The 20,038-nt window shown below is 50.4% G+C and overlaps 1 protein-coding gene across 1 annotated transcript in view; it reads right to left on the bottom strand.

The window, feature by feature from the left end:
• Cdhr2 (cadherin related family member 2) overlaps positions 1–13,582 on the bottom strand; it is a 35,862-nt gene extending 22,280 nt beyond the window's left edge. The window contains exons 1-6 of the mRNA XM_028772175.1: positions 13,483–13,582; positions 3,172–3,234; positions 2,849–2,917; positions 1,806–1,945; positions 1,630–1,680; positions 340–429 (exon numbers count right to left, since the gene is read on the bottom strand). Of these exons, the coding sequence (XP_028628008.1) occupies positions 340–429; positions 1,630–1,680; positions 1,806–1,945; positions 2,849–2,917; positions 3,172–3,223 (402 nt within the window). The 5' untranslated portion in view covers positions 3,224–3,234; positions 13,483–13,582. The remainder of the gene's footprint in view (positions 1–339; positions 430–1,629; positions 1,681–1,805; positions 1,946–2,848; positions 2,918–3,171; positions 3,235–13,482) is intronic.
• Positions 13,583–20,038: the final 6,456 nt, after the last annotated feature.

Genomic DNA, 20,038 nt, shown 5'->3' with positions numbered 1-20,038 from the left:
AGTGACACAGAGAGACGGCAGTCACACAGAGAGATGGCAGTGACACAGATGGCAGTGACACAGAGATGGTAGTCACGCAGCGATGGCAGGCACGGGGTAGCACTGTCATCACCGACTCTGTTAAGTCAGTGTACCTCCACTCTTTATAAACATGCGAGAATCACCTTTCTCTTCGTACTTTCCTACAACTGAGAGATTTCTAATCGGAGGTGCTTGCTTGTAAAAGCGATCCTGCCATTATGTCCTTGCACCTCCCAGGCCAAGGCTTCCTGGCCTCTGTGCTGAGTGGTGCTCTCAGATACCCTCCCCATGCCCTGCCCCACCAAGACCCTGGGATACCTCACTGATGTTGGCGGAGAAGCCAGTGTTGAGGAAAACAGGCGCATTATCATTTCTGTCTTCTACAAACACCCGCATTACCCTCGTCACCTGCAGACGAGAAAACCCAGGTGAGGTCAGAAAATGTGACTTAAGATTCCAGGAGAGCTTCTGCTACCTTTCTTCTAGATGTACGCCCTTCCCCTCCTCCATCCCCCCTCTCCATCCTTCATGGGTATGCATATATGTGCACGTGTGTGTGTGTGTGTGTGTGTGTGTTTTGTATATTAGGTGAATGTGAAGTTGCAAGCGTTCAGTTTTTTTTTTAATCTAAAATGTTTTTGCTCCAATGCTCCATAACGGGGCGTGGTTTAGCTTCCCTCCCCCTCCCGCTAGCATAATCTGTGGTGAACCTGAGTACCAGATGAAGGGACTCAACTAAAGTATCCCAGTGGGCTCCCACAGGGTGAAACAGATATCACAACGATGAACGGTGATCCCTGTCCTGTGTGTGTGTGTGATATTCTGTGCAACCTTGTGACTGCCAGCAGGAAGTCCTTCAGCAGATGCAGCCCCTTGGCACTGAGCCAGAACCGTGAGCCAGGAGAAGTCTGCTCTCTTAACTGCCTTCATGTATTTAAACAGAGCCTTACCTATCCTAGGCTGGCTTAAAACATGGTGTAGCCAAAGGTAGACTTGAACTATGGCTCCTCCTGCCACCAGCTCCCAACCACTGAGATTACAGGCATGTGTCACCATACCACCATGACTAACAGGAGGATGGAGGAGGAGGGCTGGGGAAGCCACTCAGTGAAAAAAAAAAGAAAAAATGGGATGCCAACAGAGACTAGGAAACAACATTATGCCAGTCACTGAGTAGACGCAGTGACTTTGAGATAACAGATAAATAGTTAAGACCACTTTGTTGCTCTTCTAGGGGACCAACAGTCAGCTCCCCACACCCACATGCTGACTATGGGGCTCCAATTCCACAGGACCCAGTGCCCTCTTTTGGCTTCTGAAGGCATCAGGCATGCACACAATGCAGGGGCATACATGCAGGCAAAGCATTCACACAAAAGATAAAAGTTAATCTTATAAACCAAATGCTTAGTAGTTAATAAATATCAAACTCTTGGTCATATTGTATGACAAGGTAAACACATAATTTTGAAAATAATCAACATGAAGCACTATCTACTGGGACATCAACTACTCTCTGTTTGGCTGAAATAGACACATGATCAGAGGTGGACACTCGATGTGTGTCCACCCCATCCCTGATCACCCCCCCTCTCTTCTTTCACTTACTTGGATTTGTTGATCATTTACAGAGACAGTGATCTCGAAGGAAGGGAGCGTCTGTAGCAACAGGAAGAAGAAGCCCTGTTCAGTGTGAGATCCCAACCATGCTCCCAGAACTCTGGCTCCAAGGGCCGCCCCTGCCTGTCCTCCCTCCAGGCTTTCCCTACTCCACCATCCTTTACCTCATAGTCCAAAGGGCTGGCCAGCGTCACTACCCCAGTGTCTGAGGCGACGGAGAAGTAGTTGGCATTTAGGCCACTGATTCCATAGGTCAGTTGGTCATTATCATGGTCTGTAGCCACCAACTGGAAGGCCATGCTACCTACAGATGAACAGGGTTGACCCAGGTCCATGGCTACCTCTTTTGGGATGGGATGGTTCAGCTGCCCACAGGGCAGAGATGCAGATGCAACTTGAGATCTGGGATTCTGACCCCCATCCCCTCAACCACCACCCAGCCTCTCTTCCTGCCTCTGGGCTTCTTGCTTCAGTAAGACTAGAAATGGCTGTACAGTGTTCCGTGGAAGAAACACTCTTGGCTGGAAGGTACAGTGGTTATTTAATGGCTTTTAAATTTTATTTCTTTCTGTAGTAAAAAAAAACAAAAACAAAACTGTTAAATGACCATGCCATGATAAGAAAGACCCTTTCTGATTAGAAAATGCTAAGATGCAGGAAGGCCCACTTCCAGTGCCTAAGGAAACACGGGAGGGAAGCTCATGAGTGGGAATCTTATCTGAGGTGCTCTGTCCTCTAGCTGATGAGCAAGAGTCCTAAGTGAGGTCCTCTGTCCTACACAACCTCAGAATCAACCAACCTCAAATGGATTAGTAAAAAGATTTGGTGGTATCCAGAAAGGCTGGTTCCAGGATACTCCCGAGATGCTAAAATCAGTGAGTACCCAGGACCCGCATGGAAAGTGATGGAGCTTTTGTATAGAACCCAAGCCTGTCTTTCCTGATTTCAAAACCCCTCTAGATGACGGTAACACTGAATATGGTGGAAATAGTTGGTTTATGAAGTAAGAACAAGAGTAAAAGTTATTAAAACTCCCCCCGCTGAGTATTTTAGCCCCTGGAGGCTGAACCTGTGATGTTAGATCACAGATGCAGAGGGCTGACTGCACATGCAATCACTCAGGGGCTGTTCCTCAGACAGGCAGGGAGTATGTGAGGATCTCAGGACAAACGCTGGGCTCTGTTGCAGCATAAGGACCGTTACTCACCCACCGGTAAGTCCTCTGCAAGGCTCACTATTGGAAGGTCTTGGAACACTGGTGGCGAGTTAGCTGTCACTGTAAGGACACACAGCAGAGGAGGTCTGTACACCCCGCACCTCAGCACCAGCTGATCCTTTGGATGTCTTCCTCTTACTGCCAACCTTCAGCCCAGATCACCCAACTAGACCAAGACTCTTCTATAGTCCTCCCAGGGCCTACCTAGGGTGGGTCATTCAGTCTGGGCATTTGTTAGTGAGGCCCGGGTCCCACAAGGTCTTGCTGGGGGTCCCCAGTTTAATACTGCTCTTGTTGGGGAGGAAGGCACTCACCAGACACCATGAAGGCAGGAAGCAGTGCACAGAGCAGCCACAGCCAGGCCATCTTGAAGGGACCTAAAAGAAAAGGTATGAGGGACAGGCAGTAAGACAGCCCTCCCTCCTGGCAAAGCCTGCTTGCCTGGGTCTGCCTCTAAGCTATGGGTGTCCTTCACTCTGTATCTCTGCCAGGGTCTCTACCGCCCTCGGGTCTCTACTGCCCTCTGTCCATCTTCCACAGGGAACTCAGAGGGGAGGAAGAATGTTTGAATCTACACTTAACCCCAGAAGTCAGCACCCACTGAGCACTGGGTGCTGTTCTAAGTGCCTTGGGTGTGTGGCAGAGCAGCTGCTAAGCACTGCCAGTGGTATGACTGAGGCCACACAGAAAACAGTGACAGGACTGGCTTTGAAAGCAGGTCTTTTGACTCCAGTATGCACACCCTCAGCCTCCACTCCACCTCCCCTGTCTCACACACAACCTCGGCACCGTTCAGAATCAAGGGTTCAGAGGGCTACGTGGATGGGGAGAGAGGGAGGCGGGGGAGGGAAGATTTATGGCCGTGAAGCACGCAGCTCATGCTCTCTGTCACACACTCAGAGCCTCACCCCTACACATCTCTGCTCTAGAAGTGTCGCATCCAATTTGCTCCCCTTCCCTTCCACTCCACTGTGCCATATCGGCCACCTCCCCGTCCCCATGCTTAATATATCAGTTGCCTCAAGGACTCTCTCCAACTCAAGCCCACTCCCGGCTCTCAAGAAATCTCATCCTAACTCCTCGCCTCCTGCTTAAAGCCCTGTGTCAGCTCCTAAACAGAGCTCCCCAAGACCCCTAGTGACCCCCCAGCCTCTACACTCCTATATGCCACTCTACCCTACCATTCCTTTCCAGCAAAATCTCTGCCCTCCTGCTTTCCCAGATGACCTCCAGGGTCACTTCCTGTCCACACACCTCAGTGCTTTCCAGAAGGAACCGACTCCTCCTCCCCTGTCCTTACTGAACCGAGCAAATGATACCACGAGTCCCAAGCTGCCTGAGGCTAATATGGGGCACCTAGAGACTCAGCAGGGCCATCTGTGTAGCCCAGAGCCTGTGGATAACCCCTCTGACTCTGGCTCCCCTGTGAGGAAGGCACACTGGCCTCTACACTGCAGTGACAACTCCCAGAGAGCATAGAACAAAGGTTAGTGATTGCGACCATGGAAAGGAATGCATCTTTTGTCCCTTTGCTACTGGTATCTCCACTCCTGGTCCCTCTCATCCCCAGTCTCTGCCATGACTGGCTTCCTTTCACTCAATGTCCCTTCAACAGTCAAGTCTGGCTTCCACCCCTTTGTTGTCCACCAGCTCTGAACCCCAGCATAAATCTCCTGTTTTGATTCAGATCAATCTTGCCTCGGTACAGTGGTTTGAGTAAGAATGGCCCCCATAGGCTCAGATACATGAATGCTTAGTCACCAGGGAGAGGAACCATTTCAAAGGATTAGAAGGATTAGGAGGCATGGCCTTGTGGGAGGAAGTGTGTCATTGGGAGTGGACTTTGTGATTTCAAAAGCTCAAGCCAGGCCCAGTGTCTTCTTCTGCTGACTTGGGATCAGAATGTAGAACTCTGGGCTACTTCTCCAGCAGCACCATGTCTCTCTATATGACCCCGTGCTCCCCACCATGTCTGACTGTGTGCACCATGCTCCTCACCATGTCTCCCTGTGTGCCACCATGCTCCCCACTGTGATAATGGACTAAGCCTCTGAAACTGTAAGCCAGCCCCAATTAAATGCTTCCTTTTATAAGATTTGTCAAGGTCATGGTGTCTCTTCACAGCCATAGAACACTAACTCAGACACTCAGTTTTTCCCCAACCTGATAGAAGACACTGAAGGGTCGGGGTTGGGGGAATGGTCATTTTAAATGTCTTCTGACATTGTCCTGAGTACCCTCTTCATGATGAGTGTCCCAACTTACACCCTCAATAGATACTGGCTGCCACCTATCATCTCCCATCTCCCAGACCTGTTCCAACTCTGGCAATACACAGTGAGCGGACAAGCCTTGCTCAGCTAATGGCTGGCCAAATATTAGTTACCCCCATCATGAAGAAAGAGAGAGAGAAAGAGAGGGGGGGAGGGAGGGAGGGAGGGAGGGGGAAGGAGGGAAGGAAGGAGAGAGAGAGAGAGAGAGAGAGAGAGAGAGAGAGAGAGAGAGAGAGAACATAAAGGATAGAAATTATTTTAGGCATTACGGCAGACAAGTACTTTCATTGTTTGACATTCTCCTCTGCAAGAAATGCAGACTAAGCCGGGTGGTGGTGGTGCACGCCTTTAATCCCAGCACTTGGGAGGCAGAGACAGGTGGATTTCTGAGTTTGAGGCCAGCCTGGTCTACAGAGTGAGTTCCAGGACAGCCAGGGCTACACAGAGAAACCCTGTCTTGAAAAACCAGAAAAAAAAAATGCAGACTATATTTGCCTCCGTATTGCCCTGGCTGGCCTGGAACTCAGCCTTGCAGAGCAGGCTGGCTGTGAACTTGTAGCAGTCCTCCCGCCTCTGCCTCCTGAGTGCTAGCTGAACCAGGAGTGCTAACTGTGGCTTTTTTATTTCCTGTATTTTATGATGCTCTGTTTGGGGTGTGGCTGGCTGGAGAGTTAGTGCAGCTAATTCCAGAGACAGCAAACAAAGCCTCCAGACACGCCTTTCTTGTATAAATGGAACAACTGAAAGCCAGTGTGCTAACCACTCTCCAGCGTCTCTCACTGCAAATCCCGGGGCAAATACTAAACAGGTGGGTGATTACCACTGCTGCCCACAGCACCCAGGGGTTATCCCCACACCCAGTCCTGCTGGTTATGCTCTGGCTTCCTGTCCACCTTTCTTCCCATGAAAACACAAGAAAACCCCCTGCCTTGGCTTCTCCCCTTCCCTCTGTTTTATGGCCCACTTGGGCTTCCTTAGGAGGCAGGCTCCTTCCTCTTGAAGTGGCCATACTTGCTTCCAATGTTCCTAGTGTCTGTGTCACCACTCAGTCACCTCTTTACTAAGCCAGTGACATCCTGTGCTGCATAGATTTATGTCAACTTGACACAGGCTAAAGTCATCTGAAAGGAGGGAGCCTGGATTGAGAAAATGCCTCCATAAGATTGGGCTGTGGGCAAGCCTGCAGGGTGTTTCCTTAGTGATTGACAGGAAGGGGCCAGCCCATTGTGGGTGGTGCCAACCCTGGGCTGGTGGCCTTCGGTTTATGGGTGCATCAGTCCTTCTTAGAAGGAATAACAAAATACTCACGGGAGCAAATACGGAGGCAAAGTGTGGACCAGAGACTGAAGGAGGGGCCGTCCGGAGACTGCCCCACCTGGGGATCCATCCCGTGTGCAGTCACCAAATGCAGACACTGTTGAGGATGCCAGGAAGTGCATGCTGACATGCTGACAGGAGCCTGATATGGCTGTCTCCTCAGAGGCTCTGCCAGGCCTGACATATACAGAGGCGGATGCCGGGAGCTAACCATTGAACTGATCAAGGGGTTCCCAATGGAGGAGTTAGAGAGAAGACTGAAGGAGCTGAAGGGGTTTGTGGCCCCATGGGGAGAGTGACTATACCAACCAACCGGAGCTTCCAGGGTCTACACCACCAGCCTGGGAACAGACATGGAGAGACTCCAGCTGCATATGTAATGGAGGATGGCCTTGTTGGGCATTGGTGGGAAAGGAGGTCCTTGATGCTGTGAAGGCTGGATACCCCAGTGTGGGCGAATTTGAGAATGGGAAGGTGGGAGTGGGCGGGTGGGGGCACATCCTCATAGAAGCAGGAGGAGGGGGGATAGGATAAGGGGTTTATGGGTGGGGGAAATGGGGAAAGGGGATAATATCTAGAATGTAAATAAATATAATATCCAATAAAAAGAAAAGAAAGTAGACCGATCGAGCTATGGGGAGCAGGCCAGCAAGCAGCACCCCTCCAGGTTCCTGCCCTGTGTGAGTTCCTGTCCTGACTTCCTTCAATGATGAACAGTGATGTGGAAGTGTAAGCTGAATAACCCCTTTCCTCCCCAGCTTGGTTTTGGTCATGGTGTTTCATCGTGGCAACAGTGACCCTGACTGGGACACATCCCATAAGAACTATGACGACATCAGACGGGAGTGGTCATCAGAATGTGACACCAGAGATGCCCTCTGCCAAGGCTACAGGACTTCTTGTCTTCTGAGCCAGGAACACGGGTCTGTGCTGGAAGGAAGCCTACACTGCCCTTGAACGGTTGTCAGAGACGGGAGCAAGCCTCTGTGGCGCTCCCGTGGAGCTGGACAGGCTGGCCACTCAGAGCTCCTGCTGATAATCAATACTCAGTAGCCACAGGCGTGAGGAAACCATATTGAATCAAAGCCTATGCCTGGAGTTGCATATCCATGCAGAGCCCTGCCCAGATTCAAGCTTTCTAGACAGGATGGAAGTGGTTGGGGTTCTGTTGTTTGTGTATTTGTCTCTAGCTCTGGATGGCTATGTAGACCAGGCTAGCCTCAAATTCAGATCTACTTTCCTTTGACCAAATGCTGGAATTGAAGGTTATTTTTTTGGTGTGTTTTGGGGGGTTTTGTTTGTTTGTGTTTTGTTTATTGTTATTTTCACACAGGGGCTCTTTGTGTAGTTCTGGCTGTTCTGGAACTCTCTGTGTAGTCCAGGGTGGTGGCCTCAGGCTCACAGAAATCCATCTACCTCTACCTGCCAAGTTCTGGGATTAAAGGTGTGTGCCATGATGCCTAGCTGGCTCGTGTGTGTGTGTGTGTGTGTGTGTGTGTGTGTGTGTGTGTGTGTGTGAGAGAGAGAGAGAGAGAGAGAGAGAGATGTAAGTCTCACTATACTCCTAAGCTTGAGTGATCCTCCAGCCTTCCAAATGCTGGGATCAGAGACTTGTGTAGCATGTGGCCTCACTGCTATTGTTCTTTCCCAGTAACCTTTGTGGTGATAAGTCTTGCAGCCATGGATAACAAAAACAGGAAGGGGAGATCTCCAAACAGGTGAAGATCTGAGGGATGAGGAGGGGCTCTGTGAGGAGCAGAAGAGCTTCGTGGGGTGCCCTGCATTGGCTGCTACTCTTCTGTGCCCCTCTTAGACCCCACTAGAATGGCAGTAGGCATAATGGAAGCTAGTGAGCTGTTGTCTTGGTGTCTGTCACCTCATCAAGCCGATGACACTTGAAACAGAGTGGGGGTGGTAAGAGAGTACAGCCCAGAAAGAAGACTTAAATCCCAGCAACTCTGAAAGTTCTAGAATTCCCTGAAAGCAGAGGCGTGGGGTGGGCCAAAAGAAGGGAAACTTCTGAGAGAAGCAATTGCACTTCTAGACTCCATTGCCCCAGCCACATGGGCAAACACTGTCCCACCTTCTGTCCCAGGGAATGAGAGTCCACTTCCAGAGAGTCCAGATCAGACACAGCTGAATCTGGGGACACCACAGAGGAGAAAGATCCATAGTAACGTGAGGTGATATGAAAGGCTGCACCCTTACCGATGATGGAATGACTCCACCAACAACCGACACGCAGCCAAGAACATGGGGCAAGCAGAGGGAACCTGCTTCAGTTCCGTGACAGTGCTCGGCTAGCTTGAGTGAGGCGCTGGGTCTCACCTCCAGCATAGCAAACAAAATAATAACCTAAAGATTTAAATGACCCGCCTAAAGGGGAAAACAAATAGTAGATTCTGAAATGTGCGTGGGAGGGTCTCCATAGGGTCGCCTTGTATTGTGGCCTTCGGGTGACCAATGCTACCAATAGACCGAGGCCATCAACTAGAGTTAGATGAAGCCATGGTAGGGAAGTGGACAAACAGAATATAGCAGAGCTTTCAAACTCAGGCTGACCAACTCTGGAGAAACATGAAATGCAAGAGACCCAGAAACGTTATAATCATGGATACCCCCAGAGCAGGGCAAGGGGCTTCTATGAACACCAACATTCAAGAGCAGAAATGTCTCAAAATGTAGGGGCTGCTGCCAGCATACAGTATGTACACACTAGAGACTGCGGTACAGACCTGCTCCCACAGACATTCAGCAGTGCTGGGGGAGGGGGTGTTGAGCCACTGTGGCTGCCAAGCTGTGAGATGCCCGCTCAGTCCACCACTAAATCCTAGCTGAAGCCTCAGATACCATGAGCAGAGCTGAGCAGTTCTTGCTAGACCTAAATTCCTACAGATTCGTGAACATTAATAACAGATTGCTGATTAAGCTGCCGTGCTCTGGAATGTTTTATGATGTGGCAGTGAGTGGCCAGGACACTTTCTGCAAAATGCTGTAAACATGGTATTTCCAGCCTAGGATTCTGTCCATACCCATTAAAGCTATTGGTCACACAGTCTTAGACAGACCAAGCCTACATTTTTACCTCTTAGGAATCTATCCTCAGAAAGCCAGTATAGGAGTAAACCCAAGACAGGAGACTGTGTACCCACACATAGGTTGGAGAAGTGGTGGACCCTGAAGCCTAGGATCGGGCTCCCACATCCTGTGGGAGGTCTGCATCTCTGGCAGAGTAAATGGACCGACTTGTGATAATAAGCAGAAAACCTATCAAAGAAAATCAGTGAGGGCAGACGTGGAAGTCAGTCCGGGGGGTGACTCTCAGTGACTCTCCTCTGCCCTGCCCTGCTCTGTGGATGATGTGATGCCAGCCCATGTGCCTGTAGCTCTCAGGGGCTCTGCAGACTTGAACCCCTCTCTTTTGTGCCGGAGCTTGCACCTTCACCATGCCTTTGCAACCTCACTGGAGTCTCTGCGGACCCTGCTCTTTCCTGAGACTCTGTCCCACACGCTCTGAGATTGAATGTAGAGGTCATGGTACACCAACCAGGGAGGGTCTGGGTAGAGCTGGGGTCGGGGGATTCCAGGGTGAGAGTTGGGGGAGGGGAGCAGAGTGCTGATATGTATGCTGATGTCTGTGTGGAAGGTCCTGGGGCTTCCTTGCTGGCTGGGCCGGCACATGAGCATCTGGCATCTCCTTCTCAGGACTCTAGCTTTGAGCCTACCTCCTTTATCTCTTTCTTTCAATTGTTTTCTTTCTATTTCGTGTAAAGCAGCAGCCAAGGGCTGATGAGTCGCTGATGTCAGCACAATTCATCTCATCATGTCACAAAGTTCGCCTCAGCCCATCTCCCAGCAAGTGACCATGTTGGGATGGCCCTTTGCACCTGTTATCATGTTGTTGGCAAAGAAGCTTGGAAGGAACGGACCCACCACAGCCAGTAACAGGACTCCAATCCAAAGGCAGGCAGTTGGGTGTGGCGGTGTTTGACTGTAATCCCAGCTATTTGGAAAGTGAGGCAGGAAAGCTAAGAGTTCAAAGCTAGCCTGGGAACTTGGAAAGATTGTATCTCAAAACAATTTTTTCCAGCCCAGATTTCTCCGTGTAGCCCTAGCAGTCCTGGAACTCGATCTATAAACCAGCCTGGCCTTGAACTCAGAGATCCACCTGCCTCTGGATCCCCAGTGATGGTATTAAAGATGTGTACCACCACCATCCAGCTAAAAATAAACCTGTAAAGGCTTGGAGATATATGACAGTGGTAGAACACTGGCCTGGCATATTCAGGGCCCTGGGTTCCATCCCCAGCACTGGACCAACCCTGTTTTCCCTCTCTTCCTCCTCTCCTTCCCTGTTCTTCCTTCCCTTCCTCCTCCCCTTCCTCCTCCTCTCCTTCCTCCTCTTTTCCTCTCTCTCCTTCTCTCTCTCTCTCTCTCTCTCTCTCTCTCTCTCTCTCTCTCACACACACACACACACACACACACACACACACATTTCTCCCCCCAGGTTACACAGAACCTCAGAGAGGTGCAGCTGAAGAAAAAGAAACAAGTCTGGGACCTTCATTCCCCACAGCCCCTTGGAGGCTCCTCTCAAGTCTCTTTCTCTGTTCCCTCCCACTTCCCCTTTGTCACTGTGACTTCTCACAAGCATACTCATTGATCATAATGAGGCCAAAGTTCTGCAGTTGGCAGCAGCATCTCTCAGACTCCATCACTTAAGAAAAATGTGTTGTGAGATAGGAAAGTATCAGGTGACCTGCCTCACCTTGATGACGGTCACAGGCCCTCCCAAGACCAGGCCTGTACAAGGCTCGGACTAGTTGTGGGACATACTTCCCACCCTTGGCAAGCCAAATCCTTAGGGGACCTGGGTCTCACCTTCCAAGAGTGGCTCTCTTTTCCTCTTGTGGTATCCTGTCCACAGTCCACACACACACCCTGTATTCTCTTTACCCGAGATTTGCATGTGTCTCTTCTGCCCCAAAGGCCCTCTTGTGTCCCTTGTCCATGTGCAAATTCTCTCTATCCTTCAAGGCTCAGGTCACAGCTAGAGCCTCTGAGCTCCAGTTGAGAAACATACGCTATAGGACATACGGGAAAAGGGAGGGGATGTGCCCAGGAACTGGAGCAGAGAAAACTTCCCCCAGGTGCCCTTTTCTCCTATGGAGGACCACAAGTCAAACATAGGCTCACGTGAGACACCACTGATGCCAGCCCCCAACCACTCCATGCCTGATACAGTTTGCTTCTTTAAGAGATGGGAAGCTGGGCCTGGAGCGTAGCCAGTATCCCAGTACTCAGGAGAGAAGAGGCTCTCTAGTCCTATGCTAGCCTGAGTTGTATAGAGAGACCTGCAGAAAGAGAGAGAAGCAGGGGGAGAGGGAGAAGAAGATAGGGATGATGGAGAAAGAGGAGAGAGAGAAATAACAGATCTAGAGCCTAGAAATCCCAGGTCCTTGCTCCCGAGCTCCCCTCCCCTTGTTTGGGGCTGGGCAGGAGGTACTCTACCACAGCAGGCTAGCTGTGGAGGACACACTGAGGACTGTGGAGATGCTCTGCTGAACTCCATCAATATGGTCAATTCCTTTGTGCCAGTTAAAAACAAAAGTATACAGCTATTCACACCACAAAGTGTCTGAAGGAAAGTCGGGAGCATTAGGGGCTCCAGATCGCTCTATGGACCCCCAGACCCAGGCCATCCTCTGCCAGGCCCAACATAGCAAGAGGGTTCCTCTCTCTTGTCTCAGAGGACACGTTGGCCACAGCTCACAAGACTCCAGGAAACCAAAGCTTCTACAATTCAATCCGCTGGGTGTGAGGAACCCAGGACATCTTGGAAGGCCACAGAGGAAGGAAGCCCTCCCCTGCTAATGACCCAGCCGTGGACTCCCTCACCCCAGAGCCACCCCACCCTGCCTCGGCCTCCACGGCTCCCTGAGCACTCCTTTTCACTTCTGCTTCCTCTCACTGCTTCCCACGGCTGCCTCTCAGGAAGCAGTTGTGATGCAGTTACTGTTCGTCCCTGCAGTTCAGAGGGACAGCCAATGACAAGGAGAGAGAGAGGGTCAATCACCAGCTGCAGGCAAGGCTAGACCCAGTCACCACTTTGCTGATTCTTCAGAGGTCTCTCCTGGTTCCAGCAGCCCAGCCAAGTGACCCAGCCGCGGGACCTGGGGACCTTTAAGCGTCCATGTCCCAGGGATACCAGGCTTCCTGGAGCCAGAGACGGCGTCCGCCCTCCTGACTGCTACTTCTGGGAGACAGGTTTGGATTTTAGCATTTCACATACTGCTTGTCCAATGCCAGGCAAGCCTCCCTTGCCCTTGGCTTCAGTTTTCTGAGGAATAAGGTGAGTGCAGGCTCTGGCCTATACTGGTCAGGAGAGCAGCATTATTCTCTGAAATGCTGCCTGGGGCCAACCAGCAAGTAAGTCCACAAGCTTGCCTGGCTGAGTCTTTACCTGTGACCAGGCAAGGGCTAAGTTAAGGGTTGGGACCAACATGGTTAGTCCTCCCTGAGGTAACCTAACATTTGATCTCTGAGTCTGTGTGGAACAGCCTCCATAGCCTTCCATGTCTGCTTCATGAGCCCTCCGGGGGCTACTAGTACTGTGCCCACTCCACAGATGCAGAGACCGAGGCCCCAAAACAGTCAGCGGCTCACTCAAAGTCTGCACGGAGCTGAATGAGCCCGGCAGAGTGGAGCCAGCCTTTCCTCCTTAGGCTCAGGGCCAGATTCAGCCTGTCTTCCTCATCTGCCCCTTGTAGGTAACAGATGAGGTAGTCAATTCACTTCTCAGGGACTTAAGAAGGCAAACAGGAGGTTGCCACTGCCTAGAGAGGAGGTCTTACCCTACATTCTAGAAGAAACAGGCTTCACAGGTAGCCTTACCAAATTCAAGCCATCCCAGTGGCCAGAAGCTAATGACACAGCTAGCTCTTCCCCGTGGTGTCCCCTCCATACCCCAGATGCCAGGAAACAAGTCTAAAAGACCTCAAAGTTTGCCTCAATCCCAAGGACCCCCTGGCTTACCCCTGGGCTAAGAGCCCCTGAAGCAGCTGAGCTGGACAGCCCCTGGAAGGGGCCCAGAGACAGTGATGTGCACCAGTCCCAGGTGGGCACCGCCTGGAGCCGGCAGAACACAGCTGCAGACTTTAGCACCGTCTCCACCTCTTCTGAGCAATCATTAACCGTGCAGAGACCACACCTCCTCAGAAGGCACTGGCAGCGGCTAGGACAGGCAAGGCCCTAGGGCTGTAGTACTGGAGGAATAGGCAGGCCCACTGCCAGAGAAGGGGCTAGGCAGATGCCAAGCCCAGAGTCCCACTGTAAGCTGGAGATGGTGACAGTCAGAGGACATGTTAGGACCTTCTGTCCTCTTCTGGCTCATCTTCAGTAGTGGGGACCTGTGGAGAAAGTGGGGTGGGGAGACTTGTTGGGGTGAGGAGACTTGACAGCTATCAAGCATGGAACCTTCAGGCTAAGTAAGCCCTGAGGCTGACATGAAGGGGCACCCTGCAGCTCCAACCAGACATTTTCTTCCCCATATTTTCCCCTCTAAGCAGGACATCAAAGGGCAGGGCCAATATAGGACATAGTGTCATATGCCCTTAATCCCAGCACTTAGAAGACAGAAGCAGCTGGATCCCTGTGAGTACAGGCCCAGCTGGTCTATATAACAAGTTTTAGACCAGACATGGTAAGATGTTATCTCAAAGAAACAAAAACAAAGCCGGGCGGTGGTGGAGCACACCTTTAATCCCAGCACTTGGGAGGCAGGGGCAGGCAGATTTCTGAGTTTGAGAGTTCGAGGCCAGCCTGGTCTACAGAGTGAGTTCCAGGACAGCCAGGGCTACACAGAGAAACCCTGTCTCGAAAAACCTTTTAAAAAAAATGAGAAAAAAATCAAAAGGCAGCTTCACACACTGCCCCAGGGGCTCCACACACTCCCAGTGGTGGCTTCCCACAGGGGAACAGGTCCCCAAGTTCATTTCATCCTACCTCACAGATCACCAGCCGTGTGCCTCTTCCATGCTGAGTGGCCTTTGGAGGCTGCTGCTCCCTCTGGATACTGCTGCATCCCTTTGAGATTCTGGTGTACTGCTTCAAGTTCTCAAAGAGCACCAAAATCCACCCAAAGAGCTCACGGCTCTTCAAGGTCCTGGTGAAGGCTGGCCTCATGTCTCTGGGGAGGGGCTAGAATCTGTATTTATTGAACATCTAGTGCTGGCATATATTTTTCACAGCCTACCCTCTAGGGGTAGGGTTCAACCTCCCCTGTAGCCCACCACCCACCAGAGATAGTAGAAAAGAACGTTTATTAGGATATCGGGAAGTGGACATATTTAGAAATAGTTCTTTGGGGTCTTTTCATTTCAGTCTATTCAACAGACACCGCACACGAATCAGAAGAAACTGTGAGTCTCACCACCTGGCTGGAGTCTGTGGAAGCCGCAAGAAGCCACAGGAACCGAAGGAGTTCTTTGGCCAGTTTCTTTCTACCACAAGCAAAGCTCAGCAACACAATGTGAGGCCAACCAATACACGCAGGTCGTCAGCAAAGACTAGCGAGCGAGGTAAAATGAATTGAACCAATCAAAACCCGAGTGCCCACTGACTGTGGGGTCATATTTATAATCTTTCTAAACATCACGTGTCTGCTTTAGCGAGACATCCTTTTCCCTGTGTGCCCTGGCAAAGCATCATTCGACATGACTAACTTTCCAAAGTTTCCAGAAGTTTCCACTTCAACCTACTGTGTGCTTTACATTGTGTCTCATGGATGCTGGATACCACCAGAATCAAGGACTATGCTTGTGGAGTCCACCCCCAGGAATCCCCCCCTTGACTGCTAGTGGCTGAGAGGAGCCCACTCTCAGACAGAAAATGCTGCTCTGTCCCTCTTCATTATTCCCCTTGGGGATACTCTCTATGCCTCTCCCTGCCCACAAAGTATCCCCCAACCCCGACCTGCATCATGGGTACCAATGTCCAAATAGCCCAGGAGCCCTTATCCAGGGAATGGTCCTCTAGCTTCTTCTAGGAAACCCAGAATTGTGGCTCCTCCACTTCATCCTGGGTATGTGGCTGAGGCCTAGCCTGTCAGACTTAGGGCCAGAGCAAATGGGTAGGTTTGGTTGGTTATAAGAATGAGAGGCTTGTGATTCTAATCCCAGCAGGAAGGGACAGGCAGGAGGATGATGAGTTCAAGGTCAGCCTGGGTGACGTGTTCTCTTAATAGAAAAGAAAAACAGAAAGGAAGAAGGAAAGAAAAAAGAAAGAAAGGAACAAGGAAAGACAAGCAAATTTAATAATTAGTCTCATTTGGAATGGTTGAAAGCATGGATTTCTTCCTCCCCGTTTGGAGTGTAAACTGTAAAAAAGTGACTAGGGCATTACACAGCTGTTTTAATGTCATGAGGGCAAATAAGCGAGACACCCCAAGACTAAACCAGAGTAAAGAATCGGAAGCATGGGGCGGGGGGTGGGGGCCCCGGGTGGGGGTGGGGGTGGGGTGGCAGAGGCCTCTAATCCATTGCTCCGGAGATAGACCCTGTCTTAAAAAGAAAATAGAAACAGTATCTTCTTAGTGACTTTCCTTAGCCCCTGAACAACCATGTTTGAAGTCATCTACTATAGGATTCTTCACCTAAACCAATACGTTCCCTCTTTTCTTTGATTTTATTTCATTTCCGCTCTGCCTACATTCCCCTTAGTGGTTAGAGTCCTCAGTCCTTCAACTCTCCACCAGGTGCAAGGGCAGGGCTAAGAGGCCAGAACTTGACTGTGGATCCACCATCTCCCAACTGCTAAGCCTCTGTCTGGGAGACCTCCTCCTCCTGAGCCCCTTGGCCTACGTGAAACTCAGAGAGAAGTCATCTCCCTCACTTATTGTTTGTTTGCTTTTCTTTCTTTCTTTTTTTTTTTTTTTCGAGACAAGGTTTCTCTGTGTAGCCCTGGCTGTCCTAGAACTCACTCTGTAGATCAGGCTAGCCTCGAACTCTCGAACTCAGAAATCCGCCTGCCTCTGCCTCCCAAGTGCTGGGACTAAAGGCGTGTGCCAGGTAATTTGCTTTTCAAGACAGGTTTTCTTTGTGTGGCCCTGGCCGTCCTGGAACTAGCTCCGTAGACCAGGCTGGCCTCAAACTCACAGAGATCTGCCTGCCTCTGCCTCCCAAGTGTTAGGACTAAATGCATGTACACTACCGCCCAGCTTTCTAGGATTTTTATGAAGACTGGGAGAAACATAGCCAGGGAGATGGCTCAGCAGGTAAAGGAGTCTGCCACCAAGCTTGACAACCTGAGTCAACCCCTGAGACCTACTTGGAAGAAGAGAGCCCATTCTGACCTCCACATGTGAGCAGTAAATAAAACTGTTTAAAAGACCAAAGAACTAAGACATCACTACTAGAGTGCGGCCTGGAGGACAGCAGACACACACACACACACACACACACACACACACACACACACACTGCTGGCACTCACTTGGGCTCCCCCAGGCTGAGCTGCGTTTTCCTCAGATGCATGTTCTGTCTCGTGACTACTATTAGGCTGCCTACTAGTCCCGAGCAGAGCCATATCTGGTTCACACTTAGTAGATCTGTGACATGTACTTGATAGAAACATTTTATCAGAGTAATTTGATCCCCAAACCCTCTCAAATTTAAAACAAATTTTTAAGATATATGTATCTGGTTGTGCTGGTACACAACCTTTAATGCCAGGATTTGGAAGAGACAGGTGGATCTCTGAGTTTAAGGCTAGCATGGTCTACATAGTGAGTTCTAGCATAGCCAGGTTGACACAACCCCAGTCTTGAAAAACAAAGAAAAGGAATATATATAGTCTAGATAAATAGGTAGGTAGATACATACATACATGGATGGATGGATGGATGGATGGATGGATGGATGGATGAGGGAAGGGGAATCTATAATTGAATTGTATCCACAAAATATGTCCTGGTGTTCTGGGTTAAGGAAGTAGTCCATAGCCGGACGGTGGTGATGCACGCCTTTAATCCCAGCACTTGGTAGGCAGAGGCAGGCAGATTTCTGAGTTCGAGGCCAGCCTGGTTTACAGAGTGAGTTCCAGAACAGCCAGGGCTACACAGAGAAACCCTGTCTTGAAAAAACAAACAAAAAACAACAACAAAAAAGAAGAAGAAGAAGTAGTCCATGAAAAATGTCTCTGAGAGTCTGAGAGTCCTGGTAGCCAAGACACAAAAGGAAAACAGGATCCATCTATTTAAACACATACCTAAGTCCAGCTATGGTGGCATATGCTTTTTAATCTCAGCATTGAGGGAGGGGAGCAGAGGCAGGTGGATCTCTATGAGTCCCAGGTCAGCCTGGTCTACATAAGGAGTTCCAAGTCAGCCAAGACTACACAGTGAGACCATCTCACAAACAGTAGTGATGCAGTAGGACTCAGGAGACAGAGACCGGAGGATTGGGAGTTCAAGGTTATCATACAGTCTTGTCTAAACAGTGAGGATTTATAGACAAGCTCTGGAGTCACACTGTGACTCTGAGGTTCAGTACCCAGTTTTCTCTCTGAGGTGTTCCTGAAGACACTGTGGAGGGCTGCACATTCCTGACAAGACTGCTCCACGTAACGGTCTAGACATTGGGTTCAGGCACCAGGATATGGGGGTCCATTTGGGTGGGAAAGCTAAACAATTTAGTCTGAACTGTGGTAATATATGACACCTGCCCAGGCAGGGGGCAATAGTGTATCAGGGTCAAGGTCTCAGTGAACACTGGCTTTTGTTGTGGTGTACAGCTGGTTGTTGTGCTATTGTTACAAATGTCATTTCTTCTCCACAACTCTAGAATAAACCTTTCTTTTATTACAGATGGAAAAACTGAGATGCAGGGCCAGGCTATCAGCTGAAGGTCACCCATGCGTGGTAACTATCTGGGCAATTACTGTTGCCTGATTCTCTCACCACTGATTATGCTCTGGGAATGAGAGACTAATCATGGGCTGTGGCCTGGGTGGTGGAAGGACAGGCAAGTGACCTCATTAGAGGCTTCAGCTGTGCCTTAGACCTTGGGTCCAAGTACACCAGGCTGGTCTCAGTGCCCAACCCAGCAAAGCAGGTGGACCTAGGACTTCTTCCTCACTCTAAGGCAGGGTCAGCAGCTCTGAGTCACTACTCTGGGTGCCAGAAAGTGGACAAAGGCTAGACCATGGCACAACATCTGCCCACAGCATCCTGCCCATTGGCTACCAAGGCAGCCTGGAAATTTCACTGGGCATTGGACTGTTATGATCCAGGCCTGGATGAGATTCATGTCCAATGTCAGTTTCAGGAGATGGGAAGTAGAAAGTGGGGTGGAAGCCAAAGATGACCAGGGTCCTAAGGTCTGCCTACAACCTACCTCCTCTCAGATCACCCCAAGCCCTCGCCTGGGAACTGTACATGAGGACAGGCTCCAATCCATAGAAATGGTGTAGTCTTGTAACATTTGAGAGCATCAAGTATGGCATGCCACAGAGCAAAGTTCGCATGAGTAACAAGTATACACCAAAGTCCTTCGTAGTCCTTGCGTTAGTATGTGCTTTGAAAAACAAAGTCTTTGGGCATCGTCGTGCAAGCTTTTAATGATGCAGACCTTTAATCCCGACACTAAGAAGACAGAGACAGACTGGTATCTGTGAGTTCTTGGCCAACTTGGTCTACACATCGAGCTCCAGGACAGACAAGGCTATAGAGAGACCCTATCTTAAAACAAACAAAACAAAACCAGAGAAGCTTCCTGTGGTCTTGACTGTTCTGTGCATCCTCTGTGCCCAGAAACTGGTCAAGGTGAAATCTAGTGGTAGTTTGGCTCTGACCAAATGTACAACACTGTCTTCGTGGTAGAGCCACGCCGAGGGTGGCTCCTTGGTGGGATGTGTTCACGCCTTCATTCCTCATGCTCCAAGATCACTGTTTGGCAGGTACAAAGTCTCTTCCGTGCAGTGAGGGCACCAGTCTGGGAAGAGGTCACCCTTAGAAACAACTTTCCAACCCACACCTGGACTCAGACCCTAGACCCCTTCCAGGGAATACATCCCCTTTAAAGCATTCTTGTCAGGAGGAAACCAACAAAAGGAGGCTTTAAAGGCCCAGTTATCGCTGAGGACAACGAACCACAGAGGAGCCAACCAAGTCTTGGGCTGAGATCCTGAAGGCTTGGTGCAAACCCCACCGCACGGTCTGCAGGAACTACGACTTCCGGCATGCTAGGCAGCACGGCCCGCTGGGAGTTGTAGTCCTCACGGACCCGCTTCCCGCGCGATTAAGGAAAGGCCCAGGTAGGATCTACCCCCTCCTCTTGTATCTAGAGTCTATGTCCTCTGAAGTGTCCTTGAAAGCCCACAGAGTCGTATTTAACGTATTTTACAGAAGAAATAGAGCCCGCCCTCCTGCTGGGCCACCGAGGCGCTGAGAGCGCGACGATTCCTACGCGCTTCGCCCGCGCCTCTCAGGTCGCGCCAAGGGGAAGTGTCGGGAAGTGTCCCCCCCCCCCCCCCCCCCCCCCGGCGCGAGTAAGACCCCATAGGCCCACTGTGCGCCGCAGGGGGAGACGACGTT

The sequence above is a fragment of the Grammomys surdaster genome, unplaced genomic scaffold (genome assembly GCF_004785775.1).
Source record: "Grammomys surdaster isolate TR1022 unplaced genomic scaffold, NIH_TR_1.0 211, whole genome shotgun sequence".
Lineage (NCBI taxonomy): Eukaryota > Metazoa > Chordata > Mammalia > Rodentia > Muridae > Grammomys > Grammomys surdaster.
The sequence above is the reverse complement of the archived record's forward strand: the minus strand, read 5'-3'. Positions and strand labels throughout refer to the sequence as shown.